This window comes from Acinonyx jubatus, chromosome B4 (genome assembly GCF_027475565.1).
Source record: "Acinonyx jubatus isolate Ajub_Pintada_27869175 chromosome B4, VMU_Ajub_asm_v1.0, whole genome shotgun sequence".
NCBI classification, from domain to species: Eukaryota; Metazoa; Chordata; class Mammalia; order Carnivora; family Felidae; genus Acinonyx; species Acinonyx jubatus.
In genome coordinates this window covers 29,649,383-29,670,107 of record NC_069387.1, presented here as the reverse complement: position 1 = coordinate 29,670,107, position 20,725 = coordinate 29,649,383, and the positions used below count along the sequence as shown (strand labels likewise).

Below are 20,725 nucleotides of genomic sequence, written 5' to 3'. Positions count from 1 at the left end.
AGGTGAATAAAAGTGGATATTCATGTAAAAGAAGCATGTTTTAATTTTGGTTATAGCTTTCCACAAAAGAAAGAGGAAGTACTATGTTTCACATCTTATTAAAATAATCAACTAACTCAACGCTTCTTCAAAGTTTATGTGGTGTCCAGCTCTTTTAAGGGCCCAAGGAAAACACCAGAGAGAACAATGAATAAATTGTGTATTTCATCAGGTCTAGCTGCCAGGTTGTAAAGTAACATAGGGAAGAGGACAGGGGCTGTTTGGAGACCTTTCCTGCAGATATACTAGTATCTTTTTTTTTTTTTTTTTTTAATATTTGTCAGATGGGTGCCCTGGGTGGCTCAGCTGGTTGGGCATCCCACTCTTTTTTTTTTTTTTTAAGCTTTATTTATCTTTGAGAGAGACAGACCAACAGAGCGTGAGCAGGAGAAAGGCAGAGAGAGGGAGACAGAATCTGAAGCAGGCTCAAAGCTCTGAACTGTCAGCACAGAGCCTGATGCGGGGCTCAAACTCACGAACGATGAGATCATGGCCTAAGCCAAAGTCAGACACTTAACCAACTGAGCCACCCAGGTGCCCCATAGATATGCTAACATCTTTTCTACCAGATCTTACTGGAAAATGAAAAGGCCAATTAAATTTCAAGATCTTATTTGTGTTTAATTTGATTAATTAATTTATATATGTTTGTGTCTATAAATATTTTAAATGTTTATTGAGAGAGATAGAGAGAGAGAGAGAGAGAGAGAACATGGGGGAGAGGCAGACAGAAGTAGAGAGAGAGAGAAGCCCAAGCAGATTCCATGCTGTCAGCACAGAGCACAACACAGGGCTGGATCCCATGAACCATGAGATCATGACCTGAGCTGAAATCTAGAGGTGGATGTTCAACCAGCTGAGGCACCCAGGCACCCCTAAAAATATTTCTATATTACAAATAACAAATCTAAGCTTAAAAGTATGAAACCAGTGAAAGAAAACCTTCTATGCCATAAAACTTTATCTATTATGATAAAAAATTCAGAAAATGCGCAAGTTTGGTTAGTTGGCATTTTTCTTGATGATTGAGAATCCTTAATCTCTAAAGCTTTTTTCCCCATGTTAGTACTTTTAGATTCACATTTCTTAAAGTTGATTATTTATTTCCCTATGTCATATTTCATATCAATGTCATATTTCATTGTTTCACTGAGTATATGAGGCCTAATGGAATACATGCTTTCATGATTCATAGTCATCATTGTGAGCATTATTATTTTATGTTGTAAAACTGTGGTCCTCCTTGGGACCATATGATACTGTGGTTTACTTCTGATGGATACTCTCATATTTTAATAATATAAACTAATGATGTTAATAATCATGACAAGGCCAGGGCAGGACGCATGAGAACAAAGGGAATCAGGGAGAAGTGGCCCAGGTGCCAACTACAAGGAAATCTGAAAGACAGAGAATTAAAGTCTACTGTTCACCAAATATGGATTATAAACAGACATAGAATCTTTTTCACTTTTACTGGATCTTAGAGAAAATACTAAAACTTCTGGTGTGTACTCGTATGAACTTTGAAAATAAATCAAAAGCGCCATCATTTCCTAGTAATTTTTTTAAAGTATATTTATTTTGAGAACAACAGAGTCAGAGCAAGTGGGGGGAGGGGCAGAGACAGACCTGCAAGCAAGGTCTGTGCTGCCAGCACAGTCTGATGTGGGGCTTAAACTCATGAACCATGAGATCATGAGCGGAGCCAAAACCAAGAGTCAGGACCCTCACCTGACTGAGCCACCCAAGCACCCCCTAATAGATTTCTAATAGTATTTCTGTCAACCTAGGTCCAGTTAGGAAAATAATTAATCCACTACAAGATCTTCAGAACCCTGTTTTTAAAAATTACTGCCATGAATTTATTCCCACGTATCAGTACCAGGTCTCAATAAGTCCCCCACTGTCATCTTCTGTAAGATTTTGTGTGAATGTCAACATGAATGTTTTAGTTTGCCAGATTATAAAAAGAAATCTGCATTTCAGGTCCCCTATGTTTTCATGACTTTGGGCCATTTTTTCCCCTCTAGATTTCAAATGTATGGAAGCTCTGGGCATGGAATCAGGGGAGATTCATTCTGACCAAATCACAGCTTCTTCCCAGTATAGCACTAACTGGTCTGCAGAACGCTCTCGCCTCAACTACCCTGAGAATGGGTGGACTCCCGGAGAAGATTCCTACAGAGAGTGGATACAGGTATGTAGCAGGAGACGTGGCATCTTTAGGGTGGAAGATTTTGGTCATCTAGAAAGGGTGTTGAAAAAAAGCAGTGCAATGCCTGATGCCTGCAGGTGAGAAGACAAAAGGAATGGGCACCAAGTGTCATCACCCTGCAGAACCATCATGTCACTGCAGTCTAAGAAAAGCAGGCCTGCTTGATGTCCTTGAAAATTCTTTTTTTTTTTAACTCTTCAGAGAATGCCCAGTTGTCTCACTTTGGTAACAACTAAAAGATCTGATTTTTCCCAACAACTACACATTTTCTATTCATATACTTCCTCCTTCAACAGATTTTTATTTCCTTGATGAAATATTTTGGCTCAACCAGTAGACTTGCATGAAATAGTTATATCAAAGTATAAGGCTTCTTATTTGTTTGTTCAGAGTAGAAGAAGGAAAGAAAGGAGCTGAGGTTTGCTTTTCCATACAAGTGTACATAGCACATGCCCAAGAAAGCAGTGGGAGCAGATCAAGGGCACTGGTCTTTGGGGGCTGTGTATATACACATGTATGTCTGAAATGGACACATTTGTATCCTTATTATGACGTTGCTTCTGCTTCCCTCCCTTTGCCCTGATACCCCCTTCCTTACCATTACCCTTACATCCCCGACAGACTCTCCTCTTCTGCACCATGACTCCCTTGCCCCAACTCATCCCTGGCACCAATCCTAATACCTCAGCCTGGCCAACCTTGATGTCTGGATACGCCCACTCAAGACCTGATGCTCATGTTCTTGACTTTTTCACCCACTGTCAAATGAAACATTGGGTATCTGGCTGTGTGTTAAACTGTGGGCAAATTATACAAAGTTATTTGCTGAAGGATACAGGCTTCATTTTCATAGAGTAGGCAAAGCTTGTCTTACATACATTGCAAGATATATAAAAATGACTAATTCCCAGAGAGAGTTTCTAAGCAAGAAAAAAAGCAAGATGATTAATCCCCTACTTTCTATATCCATTGTTGTTTCAGTCTTTTGAGCACAAATCCCAGATTTTGTTTTACTTTGTAAAGGTCAATATTAGTTTAACATACACTTAAAGTGAAATGGCCTATTAAGGAGACTGAACTCCTGCTAACCTCTAAATGATAACACTGAGAAATGTGTAGACGGTGAGAAAAGATGAGATTTTTACCTAAGGATTGCTGAATCCAGCTCTAGATTAAGTCAGAAGTTAAATGAATTTGCCTATGTCAAAATAGCTCTTGGTAACTTGTTTTTTTCACATCCCCAAACCAACAGGCAGTTCAGTATGATTGACAGACGTGTCTCCAGAGGAAAGCTTGCATTTTGCAGTGCTAAGCATGTTTGCATGGTAACGTGGTCCTATTCTTGGTAATGTGGATAGTGCTCAATAATTTAGGGACAGTGTTGGGCTTGCAAGACTTCTGAAATTGCAACTGTAGCAATTCTTCTGTGCAAGGCAATTCTGTGTCAGTAGAAACATTGAGACAAGATGGGCTCTCACAAAGCATTTGTCAACAAGACAGGATTTACATCCTTCTCAGGAGCTAGGCAAAAGGAAAAAAAAATCTGAAATGGTCCGACTCTTTCTATCAAAGCATAGAAAGCAATGGTTAGGAGAAGCTACGTAACCAAAATCTCTCAAACAAGGTTTACTTCTTACTCAAGCTACTCTCCATCGGCCAGCTGGGGGTCTGTTCCACATCTTCTAACACCAGGACCCGGACAGAGGGGACAGCTGTCATCTCAAATATTGCTGGTCACCAAGCAAAGGGAAAAAGAGAGCACAGCCATTGTGCTAGCTCTTATGGTCCCCTCAAAGAGCGCTTTCATCCGTTTTCATTGCCAAAGCACATCCCATGGCCACACTTATCTTCTGAGGGGTAGCAATTCACTTCATGCTGGATGGAGGAGAGCTAGAAATTTGGTGAACAGCATGAATGACAATTGTGCCATTCGTAGAATAGTTACCATTTATTGAGGGTTTACTATGGGGCCCCACTTCTGCTGAGTACTTGACATATTTGTGTTTCATCCTCACAGTAATCCTGTGAAGGAGGTGCTATTATCCTCATTTTACAAAGGAGGACCCTGAGGTTCGGAGAGATTAGTAAATGCCCAAGATCACAGTGAATGACCGGGCTTGGAATCAGGGTCTGCCAAACTCCCAACACCTGCTTCTTTACACTTCAGTCTCCTCTTCTTTATCATTTGTTACCTTTCATATGAATTCAGGTATATCTTGGGACATAATTCCCTTCATGCCTTTCCTTGTGAGAGGACACACGGAGATGAGTTGGGTGCTTACTCTTTCTAAATCTAGCATTCAATGCCCTTATGCCTCCATCCCTATGGACGATGAATGTCAGAGAGACTCAGCATCAGTTCACCTTGAGGTAAGATTATCTTTTGCTCCTTCTGGAGCTCACTGGACTCATTTACATGTTTGTTGTATCTTTTCCCTCATGATGGGAGCCCTTATCATTCACCCATCACCTAATTATGAATAATTTTGTATGTTTCCAGCTTTTCTGAAACTCCTTGGAAGTGGTTGGCTTGTTGTTTTCATTGGGTAGATGTTTTACATTAACCACCAAGTAAAGCATAATTGAGGCTGAGGGCAAGAGGCGCGTACCTCCAATCACAGGAGCATTAGCGCACAGACATTTCTATTTATATGCACATCAGTATGCGGTTGGTATTTGTTTTCTTTTTCTGCTTTTTCACATTTTGCATGAGATATACCCCACAAAACATGTTGCTGTAGCAACAAGAACAAACACTTGCATGTGTTAAATTAATAAGGCAGTGTTGGAAGCTGACTTTCCTTCAAGACAGGAACAGTCTTTGGTTGCCATTGTTTTCTCTAGGAAATTACTGAGTGACATAAAAAAAACAATGCGTCGTTAACCGTGGGTATGAACGTCTACATCGGTGCTTCCTGTGAGATCTGTTGTCTGCCAGAAAGCTTAAAAACAAGTCAAGAGGCAATTTAGTGGGAAGGGGCATAAGGGAAGTCCCCACTCGGAGCTTTGCACGTGGTCATATCCTGCTCAAAAGGCCACTTCATATCCTGAGCAGCTAAAACCTCCTAATGGTCAACAGCAGAGTTTAACCACACTTCGAAATTTGCCCATGTTTTTCAGAGTATTCCACTCTGTCCTGTTGCTTGGAGCTGCTTATCTTATTATTCATTTAGTCTTTTTCTTCCTTTTGTTTCTGGCTAAACAATAAAGGATTCAAAGTAAAGACTCCGTATATCAGTGGTGTTATAAAAATTCTTAATTTTCAAGCATATAATCAGAGCCCAAGCCATTAACCTCATTGAAGCTGAATTTCTTTCCCTGTAAAATGAAGGTATGGTAGCCTTCTCCATTCAAGCTGTCGCAGTTCATGATACTGTGAATCTCAGAGAAATGCAGTCTTGGGCTTTCTTCTCCTCTGTGCATACTAAGCGCGTAGCATACTGTCTGCTCCGGAAACGTGTTCTCATGGATCCTAAGTGTAGTCATTCACACACAAAGCAGAATTTAATTCGTTAATTATTTCAATGTTTTATTAATGATAGTGTTCACCACACTGTAAACAGATTTATCCTTCTCGCTTTAATTAAAGCTCTTGGGAGCGCTCTCCTCAAAACAACTGTGACTTTTCCCTGATTAAAATGCCAGGAGACGAGGGGGAAAAAAGGCAAGAGATATAATGCTTAGATGGGATATGACCTTTGTTGATCCAAAGAAATAAAATGGCACCAGGGACTAATCGATTACCACACCCTCCAGTGAGTTTAGAAATAGAATTGCTTGATAAACCGACTCAGGCTGAAACTCCACTCTTCTCCAAATTTGGGGGCATTGTCTTTTGTGGGAAAATTTTTGGGTACTAGATTATTTATGCCGTCACTTATCCCAGAGAAGCAGAAAGTGAAAGCGCTGGCTTCTAAACCCCATCCTGTTTGGTTTGGTAAATCAGCCCTTTTATGGATTAATCACACAGAAGAAAGAAGCCTCCACAAAGATACTCTGTAGCTCTGAGAATACCTCACTGAGCCCCCAGAGCAAAATCGTCTTCTCTCTGCACTACCTCTCTCTATTTACTTGTACAGATGTTCATTCTGAGGAATGAGGAGAAGGAAAGTTCCAGAAGAGAGGAGCTAGCACTAACTTTATGAGGAGGCTTGATTCTATATTTTCCTCTTGCCTTATGTATGTTCCTGTTGGATAATATTCCACATTTTCTAACTGAAGGAACTTTGAAAGCAGACATCAGCAACAAAAGGCCTTAGTGTGGAAAGGAGGTAATCTGAACTGAGTCATAACACACCCACAATACCACACACCACACACCCTCAGTCGTGTTCACTCACTTACAATCATAGTGTCAAAGAAAGTAAATGCCCTTGTTAATGTTCAACATGTGAAACTGATCAGGCCAGGCCTTAGGGTTGTTTTGTGGATTTTAAAATTAGTTATATGATTGGGGTGCTGGGTGGCTCAGTCGATTAAGCGTCCGACTCTTCATTTTGGCTCAGGTCATGATCTCATGGTTTTGAGATCAAGCACTGTGTTGGGCTATGCTCTAGGCATGGAACGTGCTAGGGATTCTTTCTGTCCTTCTGCCCCTCCCCCCACTTGCACTCTCATTCTTTCTCTCAAAAATTTAAATAAATAAATAATAAAATTAATTGTAAGACATGTTCTAACAACAAAACTTTATGTTCCTATTGCACTTTTTCTTTTTTCTTTTATTTATCTTTAATTTAATTTTATTTTTAGAGAGAGAGGAAGAGAAAATGCAAGTGGCAGAGAGGGGCAGAGGGAAAGAGAAAGAGAATCTGAAGCAGGCTCCATGTTCAGTGTGGAGCCTGACGCAGGGCTTGATCCCATGACCCTGGGATCTTGAAGTGAGCCGAAATCAAGAGTCAGCTGCTCGACCAACTAAGCCACCCAGGTGCCCTACTTTTCCTTTTTTAAAGCACCTTTTTGTACACATCCCAGTTTAGTCTTAGAATGTAAGTTAAATAGGCCAAAGATTTACATCCTCAACTTCATGTGAAAAAACAGAGGCTCAAAGAAGTTAAATGGTTCATGAGTCCCAACTTGCAGAAAAGATGCAACTTGTAGGGAAAATTGGGCTTACACAATGGAAATGGACTTCCTTTCTCACACGTGAGAATGGAGTCAGTAGGCACAGAGAGATCATGAAGGCAGACAGCAGCTGGTGAGTCACCACTTGTGGCTGGACCTGACCCAGGCCCAGCGTGCAGCTGGCTTTTCCATAGCTCTTTGGCCATTCGAACTGTGAGTTTTTCACCTTACACTCTCAAATTCTCAAATGCAGTAAACTGAGCAATTCTCTCACGCCGACTCTACAGAGGAAAACCACAAAGTCTGGTGAGGTGAGGTCATAAGGCCCCACAGGTCCTGGAGGAGAGACAGTCATTCAAATAGACAAGTTCCTATAATCCCCAGCCCAAGGGTCTTTCCTCTAGGCCAGGAGGTCCTTCCTGGCTTATTGCCCAAAGGCTTCCCAACATCCCTCCAGGGCTGTGAGTTGGAGCTACCAGCAACTTCCAGAGTGGCTCTGTCATCATTAAAACATGGAATTAACAGTTATGACTTGCTGATAATGGAGACAAAAGGCAATTTAAAGGCATGGGCTTGATTTCAGGAGCTAAGAAGGGGCCAGCTGGATGCCCTGTATTGGAATAGTAACAAATGGAATGAAGTAACTCATGAATTCTTGGAAATATTCCCTCTGACACATGGAATTATTACACATTTTTAGGAAATCTTAGGTGGGAAAAGTTAGTGCTCCTCATTCAGTTAAAAGAATTTATTTGGAATCCTTGTTTTTATCTTTAAAGTTGCTTGTCTTCCAAAATTAGGATAGAAACTGAAATCATTTATCGTAAAGCCTTAGAATATCATTTATTTTAACAGGCTTCATGTATAATTTTCTTCTAAACTTTCTGGAAAAATCTTTTGTTCTCATAATAATGTGTTGAGTATGGAACAGGTATCATGGATGAAATAGTTTTTGACATTTTCATACAATTGCTAGTTTTTAGCAGGTTTACAATCTGTAATGCTGTATTCATAATTGGTTCCATTTGCTGAATTGACTGGTCCAGAACATATATTGAGCCACGTTATCCTGACTGTAAACGGTCTGCTTATAAACCAGACACTTTAGAGCGTACATTATCTCATTCAGATCATTAGTAAATTGCTGAAATCGCAATAAAATGATCCTTTATAAATGTGTAACTAGAGAACTGACAAAAATAGCTCACTGGGTTACCCAAATGTGGAATGAGACATGTAAAATATAGTGTTGGCAAATTTAGGAAAAATATAGCTGTTTGACTGAATGTTTATTCCCCAGGTGTGCTGCCTGTGTGTGTGTGTGTGTGTGTGTGTGTGTCTGTGGTGCAACTAATATTAGTATGCTGTTTTAGCTAAAACATTGATCTGGAAGGGAGAAAAATTGCTTTAAAAAAAATTCCCCCAAGATAAGTCTTTCATTATCTTACCCTGTTTCTGCAGGGACCTCTACTTCCTGATAAAATGAATGCTTTACATCCTATCACAGGGCTGTTTTCTCTGACTAGGTTCCACCCAGGAAGTCTCTGTTCCCAAAATTCCTCTCTGGAGGAACTTTTCCTTTGCTTTCTCTTGTACCTTGTTTTCTCAAGTTGTTGAAAGTCATTTGAAGGAAATACTTATAGAAAACATGCACACGGATGGGTTAAAGTCAGAACTTGTTGCTGCATTAAAGGAGGTTATGATTTGGGGAACATGGAATAAACGTGTGGCATATTATTTAAGATATTTTTACCTGACTGTTTTGTCATCTACAAAATACCAAGATCATTTTAACTGTTTTGATCAAATCAACCACTTAATTCAGTTTTAAAAATCAGTCAAATGATTTTACTAATTAGTATTTCATGTCAACACACCCCAAAGAGAATGTGTGACATTTAAAGAAACCTCTTAGATTTTTATGATGAAATCGCTGGAAAGACAATATTGAAAAAAACCACAACTATTCAGGTAGAACTACACTTCACATAGATTAATTTGCATACCACACACATTTCATTTGTTTATGGTTTTGGTTTCTTAATTGTTTTATGTCTATTTGGAACCAATATTCATAATTATATTCTAGAGGAGAATTGTTTTCTTTCTAGGATAGCTCAGCTTTAAGTATAAGGCTAAAAGCAGATGCAAACATCATTTTATCTAAATTCCTTATTTTGCTTGAGTTCAGAGGTTAAGTGATTTCCAAGACCACATAGCAAGTTAATGACCCAGACCCTGGACTAGAATCTTAGCATCCTTGCTGCCCCTTCTTTGTTGCTACTCAGTTGTAATACTGTGCAAACATGAATTTGGATCCTTCTTGAAGGTGACATCGTGAAGACCAGGTAAGCACATTTAAGTCCCAGCATATTCCTGCTTAGTTACTGATTGGTAAAGGATGTCTATCAAATTGAGCAGTCATTGCCAAGGCTTTACCTTTGGCCAATGACTGGACTCTGTCCCAACCAGAGTTTCTTGGTCTAAACAATACTGATGTTTTAGATTAGATAATTCTTTAATTTTTTTAATGTTTATTTATTTTTGACAGACAGACAGAGAGAGAGGGAGAGAGAGAGAGAGAGAGAGAGAGCACGAGCAGGGAGGGGCAGAATCCGAAGCAGGCTCCAGGCTTGGAGCACAGAGCCCGATGCAGGGCTTGAACTCATGAACCGTGAGATCATGACCTGAGCCAAAGTCGGATGCTTACCCACCTGAGTCGCCCATGCTCCCCTAGATTAGATAACTCTTTATTGTGGAGGCTATCTGTGCATTGTAAGATATCTAGCAGTACCTCTGGCCTCCACCCACTAGAAGTCAGTAACACACACACACACACACACACACACACACACACACACACAAACACATACACCTCAATTATGACAGTCAAAAATGTCTGTAGGTATTGTACAATGTCCTACTGGGGACAAAAATCCCCCTCCATTGAAAACCATTGGTATAGAAGATGTCCCAAGTCCTAATCAAGTCATTTTTTAAATAATAAGGTTAATCACCATTAATAAGGTTGATGACAAAGGAAAGGTAAACTGATTGCTTGGCTGTTTTTTGTCACATTTCAATTGCTTATCATAGATAATCATTTGACTAGAACCGTAGTTCTTTTGTTTTCCAAAAATACAGATGCATCTGTTTACCTTATGCAGGAAAACAGCATCATAAACCTCCTGGTTTATTTATCTTAAGCTTCACTATTTTTAGCTTTTAAAAGTGAACTGTTTTTAGCTAAATAAATACAGATGTGATTGCAAAATACTGTAGTTGGGTCTCAAAATGCACTGATAAGGATTGGATTATGAAAAGGAAACACAAGGATAAAATCACAAGTCATTGTTGACAAGATATAGGAAAAATAAGACTGAAATGAGCCCCTCCACACCTGGACATTATGTGTCACTGACCTTTGCCAAAGTATTTTAATTTTTTTGCAGTATGTAAATCAAACGTGTGTGCGTGCGTGTGTGTGTGTGTGTGTGTGTGTGTGTGTGTGTTTTCACTTCCATGGTAATCAAGAGTAAGGAGCTGTGTTTGAAAAATTTGTCTATTGCTTATTAACTTATCTTTTCATGGGAAAAATACTATTAAGTTTCCAATTTTGTAACCTAAACAACAACACATTAAGAGCTATCAATTCCAACCAGTTTCATATCTGTGGACCAATAAGAAGGCAAGGTTGATGGTTTCACATCTGTTTTGGGTGAAAGGCTGTTCCTGTCTGTGGTATTTAAAATTTAAAGAACTTCTGTTATTATACAATTGGGAATCCTCAGGGAGTAAAATGTTAATGAAATCCATAACATGCACAGATTTTATGATAGCAGTTTTAAGAAATTCCTTTGGTGGGGTTTGTTGATTTCTGTCCCGGCGGTAATAATTGTACCTTTTACAGAGTGCATTAATGTTCGCATTTAGGAGCAATGGCTACGTTTATGCAGCGTGTAATGTAACACACGAACTCCTAAGCTTTAAATAACTTTCATATCGTAATTTGAAAGCCCTGGAGCAAAAAATGTGTGTTCTTCAGAATTGGCACAACCCACAGTTTAAGACTTACCTAGCACGTTCACAGCAACCTCCTCCAAAGATGGAAAAGGTACACCCTGCAAATTCCAAAGCCTGGATGCAGATGGACATTCCAGACCCTCTTATATTTCTCATTTAATGCACCATTTGAAAGCTCTGCATCAAAAAGGCAATTTTGATCAGCATCACAATAACAATTTGGGATGCTGACCTACAAGAGAGACAGATACTCATATTTATTTCCTTTCTCCACTTCCACTGCCCTCCCCGCAGCTTTCGAATTTCATTTAATTCTGTGTTCAGATAAAGAGAGGAAAGCAGATTAAATCAAAAATGCTCTATAAATCCCAATAGTAATAAAATGCATTATGCTTTCATATTTCCAGCTATTGAACAGAGTAAGCATGTGAAACTAATTGCACACATTATGACTCAGAATAATCACATATGTACTCATGCATGTGACATGCAGGGTTTTTTTTTTTTAAGCTCTCTTTTCCTTAAGGGGTTAAAAATGCATTTATGACACTCTTAGAATTGCCTTTCTTCAGAATAGTGAAGTCTTACTTTTACCAAAGTTTTGTTTTCTCACAATTCTAATGCTTTAAATTTCTGACTACATTTTCAGGATTTAGCAGAAAAATAAATCAGCTCCTTTATTCTTTGAGCAGGCCTGAGAAGGACTATCTATTGATAGAATTCTTCAGGGGATGGATGATTGGACCAGACAGCTTCTGAAGTCTTTTCAAGCATTTAAGATTCTGTGATTCTATTAGAAATAAATTTACTCTATCAGCTGGTGCCCTGGGCTTTGCCTAAATGAAAACATAAATATATGAAGCATAAGTGGAATTCATTTTAAATACTCCTGATTACCGTGTGAGGCAGCACATAACAAAAATGTATTCTCAATTCAAAACATTTTTTCTTCTTCGATCAAGTAATTGTTTAGGTTGGTTTCACCATGAAGTTTATCTGAGGATTTCACATAGAAACTTCACTAGTGAGGCCTGTCTTCCTTGGTTCTTTTGTACTAGTTCACAGGGATGTGCAGCCCACCAGGGAAGATAAGATGAGGCCCAGAGAGTTCATCTTTCGTGTCTCTCCAATCTTTGAAGAAAATATCTGTAAGGCATAAGCTTACCTACCATTACGGACTGTTCACACCTTAAAGTCCTGCCAATACTCAGTCTTTTTTTCTTTCCTTAAGAAGACAAATACCACATTCAATTCTGAGGATGTTATAGGCCATAATACTAGCCCAGAAAAGTGACAGGGAAAAAAAGCGGCCCCAGGGAACCTGGATGAAGCTGTATGAAGAAGGACATTACAGTTGTCTTATGCCTCCAAGACTTGATGTATTTACTTTGGGCTAAAGCTGATGCAGATAGATCCATCTCAGAGGAGAGAAAGACCAAGACCCAGGGAGACACGCAGGCTAATAGCTACAGAAAGTGCAAGAAATCTGACAGAGCTTTCAGTTTGAGAATCTGGAAATGAAATCTAAAATTTGCAGTGGGGAGTACCTGTGATAATAAAAAGAAACTAGCAAATTATGAAATATGAAATACTGAAGAAAATGTTCTTTTGTATTTTAGGAGGGACACCACGCTCACGGGAAGAAGAGATAATAGCTCTTTTTTATGTTCCTAGTCTTAAAAAATGAAGGTATAGCACATAGGATTTTCATGGGCTAATTATTTAAACCTTATTTTAAAAATCCAGGCTAGTCATTGCTACTCTCAATCAGCAACATTCTATCACACACATTATACTATTTCTGTAGTTTTAACTTATGTTTCCAAATATTGCAATAAGGAGGCTCTAATTTATTTAGAAAGCTCCAATCCCAAGACAGCAAGAATTCATTTATTTAACAATTCAATTTCCATGGAAAGAAAAACCAGTCAATACATTTGTACATTCAATATGGTATTTCCTCTCAATCAACCACTAGGAAATAAATGAATCTTCTTTATTGCGACAAACGTGGAAGGCATCTTACGTGATCTCCATCTGCACATTCCTGTGTTTTCTGGGCAGTAGGACAAAAAGGAAAAGGAGGCAGGAATAGGCAATTTGGGGTTCATCCTGTATATGCTGAAATTCAACTGTGATTATTAATTCCTGTAATACAATAATCCAGTCCCCTTAGCCTAAGAACTTTGCGGTTTCAAGAAGAATTTACGTTAACATCTGTTTATCTACTTACCTTTCTTTGAAGTGTCTAGACTTAGAATATTCATGTGTCTCATATAGAATTCATCTTAATTAAAATCTTTTTATCAAAAGTAATTCAAATGTTATGAAGCAGTTCATTTGATTTCTTTTTAAATACTGGCAGTTTTAGTAAAACCATGCAAAGTGATGTGTTCTTATCCTTAACTTTGTGTCTAAAAGTATAGTAACAATGGGATAGGATTCTTACTGCTCCAAAAACTTGCAAGGGTATATGAAAGGGATGCTTTTTTTAGCATTTACAAATATGCGCCTTAGCTCCATGTTTTTCTGTCAAGAAGTGCCCCTTACACACACACACACACACACACACACACACACACACACACACACAGCAGTGTGGCCATGTTCCCCAAGAAAACATTTCACCTCTTGTCACCTCCAAGTGTATGCTTGAAATAGATGTATCCAACCACGTGTTAAGAATGGTTCCAGTGGATAAATGCAAGTCATAGCTTCCATTATGTTAAGGACTTTAGGCAGTGCTAGGGGACGAATAACATGATATGCTTAGTGTAACATCTGTGCTCATTCTCCTGTGGTTTGAAAGTAGTCATGCACATGCATTTTTCCCATTGTGTGACCCAGGCTGAAATGCATGAAATTAATATAGATTTTTTTTTCAGCCTGCATTTGGATGGCAAAGCAGCATATCTTCAGAACACAGAATGATGTCATGCTTTTTCCCTTTCTTCTAAGGGGAGCCTGGAAATCACTAATCATTATATAACATTTCTCCTCTCCTTGTTTTCATTGCCCAGCTCCAACACGGAGTCAGTCAGTCCAAAACTACAGAACGTTCCTTGTGAATTGTAAATGCAAATGATTTTCTTAGAGAGTAATTTTTGAAAATGCATTATTTCAAGGCTTTTCTTGTCCCCCTTTCTCAGTGATCTTCAAAAAGAATCAGTATACACTTCCTGGATGAACGATAAGCTTCCAACAGAGAAAACGCAGTTGACCAAATATTCAATCGTGACGTTCATTTCATCTGTTCTCAGGAATGACTGGCATCCCTTCAGAGACTAACTGTTGACACACACTTTCTGATGGCCAGCTGTACCTAGGCAGTCTGTTCTTTCTCTCCTTTCTCGTCTCCGGGGCAGCATTCCTTATAACCTTAGGCGGTGACTGACTTTAATCTCAATAATCCCATCAGCTCCTTGCTGGATTGTTCATGCCAAGTGGACGAGTTTTCTTGGACACCTGCACTTGCAGATTTGCCATCAGCACATGAAATTCTCATTAACGTGACAGGCCCACCTAGCTCCCTGAGAAATACATGGAAAGTCAGTATAAAAGGATGCTGTCAGAGTTTATAGGCCAAGAAGCTGATTTAGACTGTTGCCCTCATCTGCAAGTCTTTAGTTTCCAGAAATTCATCCTTGTGTTTGTTTTTGAAACCAAGCTTTTAGGAGGAGGGAGAAAAGTTAAAGTCATGACTTACTGGAAAACTAATAATAAACAAGTCTTTTTGTTTGTGCTGGAATAGACAGATGCCTTTGGAGTACAAATGTGTGTTTATCTTGAGTCAGTTAGGGATCTCCCCACTAATGCAGATAAAACTTAACAGGAAGAGTGGAACAACAGCTTCTGAAACAAGTAAATACACTTTACCTATACATGACATTTAATATGCTTTTTGGTCTTTTAGGTTTGAAAATCTCTTTAAACTCCTGATAGACCTGAAAGATGTATGTGTCATAACAGAGGTCACTGCATCTAGAAAGGGGTGATGCGATTTTTGCCTCGGTGCAGAGCTCTAGTTCTCCTGCCAGGAGATTCACTCACGAGGCTGTTTCTCAGACACCATAGACAAAAAAACCCACAAAATTCACCAAAGGCCTGAAATCTGCATGCATTTCCTAGCCACATACAGCTATAATTCCAACGTCTTATAAAGCCCACACGTTAATTTGGTAAAACCGTAGAGACCTATAGTTATGCAGTGAAGTGTTGATGTTGTTCCTTTTTAGAAAATACAGGAAGGGTATGGGAAAAGTCTAACATACCAGATACATAAACAGCCAATACATAAACATCCTGTGGACATCATGCTTGCAATTAACTTAGCTCTAAAATAAAAGGTTTGCGTGAGGTTGAGAGCATGATAGACATTGTGAAAAAAAATTTATGGAAGTCCTACTGTCCTTTGGGGTGACTTGTGGGAGGAAGGACACATACTAAGTTACTTGAGAGGTCATCTGAGAAATAAGTGAAAAGGAATACTTCACACAGCGTCAACCTAGCCCATGAAACTCATTGTTCAGTGGACTCCAGCCTCAAGTAGTGGGCTTTTCAAAGGACTGGAAATTTTATGAGTAGTTATACTAGTTGCAGTTATAAACGCCAAGATAAAAATAATCACATTCCTAGCTTACGTGCACAAGTTAGTTGGCCAAACACTAACTTTGCCTTTAATGACAGGCAATTAGCTTTTGTTTGGAAGAAAGGGGTTTCAGATCTTGCCAACAATGGTGGACAGACACAGCATTGAGTTTAAATCCAACAGATACATACTGAGTATCTGCTAAAGATTAGACACTGTATGTGAGAGCCAGGTGAATTTAAAATGAAAGTTTCTGTCCCTCCTTCAGAAGAGTTAAAATCCAGGTACACTCACACACACACACACACACACACACACACACACACACACCAATTACCCAAGTGACTAAGAGAAAAAAATATTAGGGTCACATTCTTATGGTTAATATGTGTACGAATGCTTCATTATGATCCTCATAATAACCATGGGTTGTAACTAAATAGAGTAAGCCTTAGTGTTTTTGCTGGCAAGACGAGAAGACTAAGGCTTGGGATGGCTAATTAACTTGCTTAACATTGTCCAGGTCACTTTTTAATGTCAAAGCTACAGAGGTACTTCTGGACCCTGTGCTATCTGCCACCACTTGCTGCCTGCATCACCCCAATTTTTTCCCTGAAGTCTAGAATTGATTGAGCATTTATAATGCAGTCTATCCACTCTGTACTGAGATTTATTGTTTACTTTACTTATTCCCTCACTGACTAGAGGGCAGGAATCTGGGAACCTTCCCTCTCTTTCACCCAAGTATCTAAGACTTATTTGTGTTATAAATGAGTAATTGCCAGTCACCAACTTCCCTCCACCGAAACAAAAACGCTCACCATTATAAGCTCATGTTCTGAACTCGATGCCCTCTCCTTAAATGTTTGAGGAGCGAATGGTATGATTTCAACAGCAGTATGAATCCCTGAAGTAAACAAAAGGTTTTTATGCCACTTCACTGAAATGTTTTCTTTTAAATGTAGATATAAACTTAGGGTAAGACTGCAGAGTGTGCCATTAGAGCTCAAGAGAGAAGTCCCTGACTCATGCAGATTGAGGTTTAGGTATGTTCCCAGGAATGCTTGGATTCCCAGAGGCAGGGAGAGCCCGTATTTCAGCAGGATTATCTCAGCAACACCGTACATGCTCATGAGCTTAAAGCTTAATTACAAATAAGATGTCATTGTCTCTCTGTCATTAGCCACGCCCTTCCTGGCCTGGACTTGTGGACCACATGAAGGCCCACGCAAAGAGTGATACATGCTAGGGGGAGGGGGCAGGGAGGACACTTAACCTTGATCTCTAAAGCAACTTTGCCAGGAGATATTAGATAGAAAGAAAATATTCATCATATCCGATATTTCAAAATACAGACAGTTGGGTGAGATATTTTTCCAGTTGATTCTGCCTTTAGCTCAACAATCTTGGCCCCTTCCCTGGCCAAAATCTTACCCCATCTTATGGGATCCAGTTTGATTCAAATGACCCTTTTACCATAAACCCTGTTCTTTCTCTTCCTGGAAGGAATCTTTCTTCTTTGGAATCCCATAATGCCTCATCTGTCAACATGGTGGTGTTTTTTACTTTCAGCCTTGTGTTATCATTATTTCCACATAGGCCTACCTGCTTCCAGAGCCTGGCAAACAGTACATGTGTGTTGAGTTTAATGGATTAGCTGTTTTTACCTGGACACCTGAGATCCTTCAATTTAATTTCACACTTTCAGCTTAAACATCTATGATATGTAATGTGCCCTAATTGTGAGCATGCTCCCTCGCTCCATTTATTAGTTTATAGTTTTCCCCCAAACGTTTTTAAGAAGGAGAACAGTAATTAATGTTTATCTACATAATACAGTGTGTCTTAATGTCCAGATTTTAGAGGTTTCTCAAGTAAGAGAGGAATTCAAATGGAATAACTGTCTGGTTTTTCTGAACACAATTATATCTGTTCAAGAAAATCTAGAAGGAAAAATACCCTCAGGTTTTGCAGAGAATATGTGAAGACTTTCTGCTCATACGTGTCTTAAAGATGTTTTTCATAAACTAAGCTGAGCATTTTCGGGTGGGTGTCACAGTCCCATGTGTTGCTGTCAATCCAAAGATCTTCAAAGCCTAATCTATCTTCAAAGCCTGTATCTATCACATGGAGGAAATGTAGACCAGTGGTGGTGCCTCCATTCTAGAACATTCCATCTTTATCGTTTCCATATTGGAATGATTTGAGTAGCTGGATTCTGGAAATGACTCTAGTTGAAATGCTAAAGTATTAACCTGCTGCGCGGAGTCCCTTTTGTTTCTTTTTTTGCCTATGCCACTTGCCAATTTTAACAGCTACAGCAGATTTTACTATTTAAACAGAACCAGATGGAACTCCAGTTCAAAGAACATAGCAGAATTAAATATTACTTTTTTAATTAGTTGTTTCTGATTTATACCGAAAAAAATTAACATGAGATAGAAAGAATGTGCAATAAATTCAGACACAAAGGAACCCACTTAAGCATTATCTCTCTTTATTAGCCAAAAAAAGACAAAGGTCTGCCCTTGTTTAGGGACGTGGTTTTTCTTGCCCCTTTCCTTGTTCTTATGCTGGAAGTATAGTGGCAAGTCAGGGAAACCAGGCTTTCCATTGCGTTTCTGCTGTGCCATCCTTATCTAATGTTATTCCAACTGGCTGGCTCAAGTCTTCCGATAGAAGAATTCATCTGTTCATTCATGTAGGATTGTTGTACTATTGGAGTTTTGTTATAACCAGTAGTTTGTTTCCACCCAAGAAAAATGCTTTCCTTTAATTTAGCTATGGGAGAGAAAAGAGAGAGAGATTAATACAGGCAATTAAGACCAGAAAAGAAAATAGGTAAGGTTCTTCCTGCCTTGCACTTTTCTCATACTTGGATATTTTTACTCTTTACCAGAATTTTAAAAATATTTCCTCATTATCTTTTGCATAAACAATCCATCCCTACCATCTTATTTTTCAACAGCATAACTGAGTCACTTGCAAAGTTTTGCTTTCTGGTAGCCTGTGTAAATTTTAAACCCACAGTCAAGGTAATCATAAATGGTTTCATATTTTCTATGATTATACAAAAATGTAATTTTTAAAAAGAATGATCAGATTTCATTATTCTTGACAAAGCAATTCTTTCAATACTTATCAAGTTTTTGCAATACAGATGGTGCAACAGCATGGGTGAGTGTTTGTACATGGGCCACGGATCTCCTCTGGGTAAGTCCTGGCCCAGTCACTGGTGAGCTCTGTGACTCTGGGCAAGGTCCACCCACCAGTTAGTTCCTCAGTTGCTTTGCCCATAAAATCTTCCATGTGTGACTATTGAGAATTCAAAGAGATAATCTTGTAAATTTAGCCCTTAATAAATGCCTGATACATAGGGACTGCCCTGTAGTTTTCCTGTTAATATAGTAACTTCAGCCGTAAGCATATTTTTTATGTAATACAATAATAGTGAAAAAACACATAAAGAGATAGAGAATTATATCACTGGCTATAAAGTGGTTATATTCCAGTTGGTAACTATACAAAGTCCAAGATGCTAGGTTAAGGAATGCAATGATCAGATGCTTGAATTAAGCCCTCAGATCCCAGAACAGCATTGATGTTCAAATGACCAGGCTCTATCAGAAAACATGTGTGTTATCTAAGGAAATGAGACAATTACTTAAAAAATATTTTCTTTAGCTTGTGGTGTCTAGTGATGAATTAAACAGCTCTTTGAGTCATCAGAGATGCTCTAAAAAAAAACCCAACACACTCTCCCCCTGCTTCAAAGTATTTTTCCTGTTTTTAATCAGACTTCAGTTCTTTGTCCTTTATTTTTTCAGGATCTTGTATTGACTTGCTATGGGAATGTTAGAAGCTGGTAAACGCTTCCTTACCAATGCTACCTCAATGGGCAGTATTTTATTGAGCAAGACAGATTTTCATTTTAGAAATGAGGCTTTCCACATTATGACATTACCAATGGCTGGTTATGTATTATTATAGAAAGCAACGATATTCATTTCATGGCTCGGAGGCTGCATGCTGGTGTTTAAACGGCAGTTTGCAAAGGTTTGCTACGTGATTTACTACACAATGCTAAGATGTGTGCTTTGTCCAAAAGTGATTCCCAGTAAAATGTGTGCCTCTCCTGGCTTCTCTTTATCTGGTGAATGTGTTTCCTGCCATTACTAAGACAATGCCATGGCCATAAAGTGCATGTGGATTATACCTGTAGACATCTTACAACAAACGTTGAGTCAGGATCATGGTCAGGATCTATGCTGTAGGGAGTCCTCACCCCACAGGTGCTGCTAGCTCTCTACCCCCTGCCCCCCCCAGAAGTGGATGAGGACAGGATTTTACTATTGCACCTCTCCCCAAACCCGAAATGAAAATTGGGCTTTCCTCTTCTGTATCTGCTGTCTGACAATATTTTCTCTTTGAGGATAGAGCACAGTGAAAGTAAGATGTGGGTAGACATTCTACTAGCAGTGTTAGAATTTATATTTATATTTAGATTTAGATTTAGATTTAGATTTAGATTTAGATTTAGATTTAGATTTAGATTTAGATTGGAAACAGGATATATTGGGTAAGCTATTGTAAGCTAACTCAGAGAGTGGCCAACAGAACTCAAAAGTAGCGTGCTAGACTTCTGCAAAATAGTCTACATACTACCAGATAAGTACCAGATGTTTATGTGCATCACACACACAGAGTGAAACATTCAACAATTTTAGCAAATGCATTGATGCTTGGCTCCATGCATACCCGTCCCACCATCACACCCCCTTACCATCACCCTTAAT

The 20,725-nt window shown here is 39.0% G+C and overlaps 1 protein-coding gene across 4 annotated transcripts in view; it reads left to right on the top strand.

Annotated features, from left to right (window-relative positions):
- Positions 1-20,725, top strand: part of NRP1 (neuropilin 1) — a 137,497-nt gene that overhangs the window by 69,066 nt on the left and 47,706 nt on the right. For all 4 annotated transcript variants that reach the window (XM_027073773.2, XM_027073772.2, XM_027073771.2 and 1 more), the window contains exon 6: positions 2,073-2,239. In XM_027073773.2, coding sequence (XP_026929574.1) covers positions 2,073-2,239 — 167 coding nt within the window. The remainder of the gene's footprint in view (positions 1-2,072; positions 2,240-20,725) is intronic.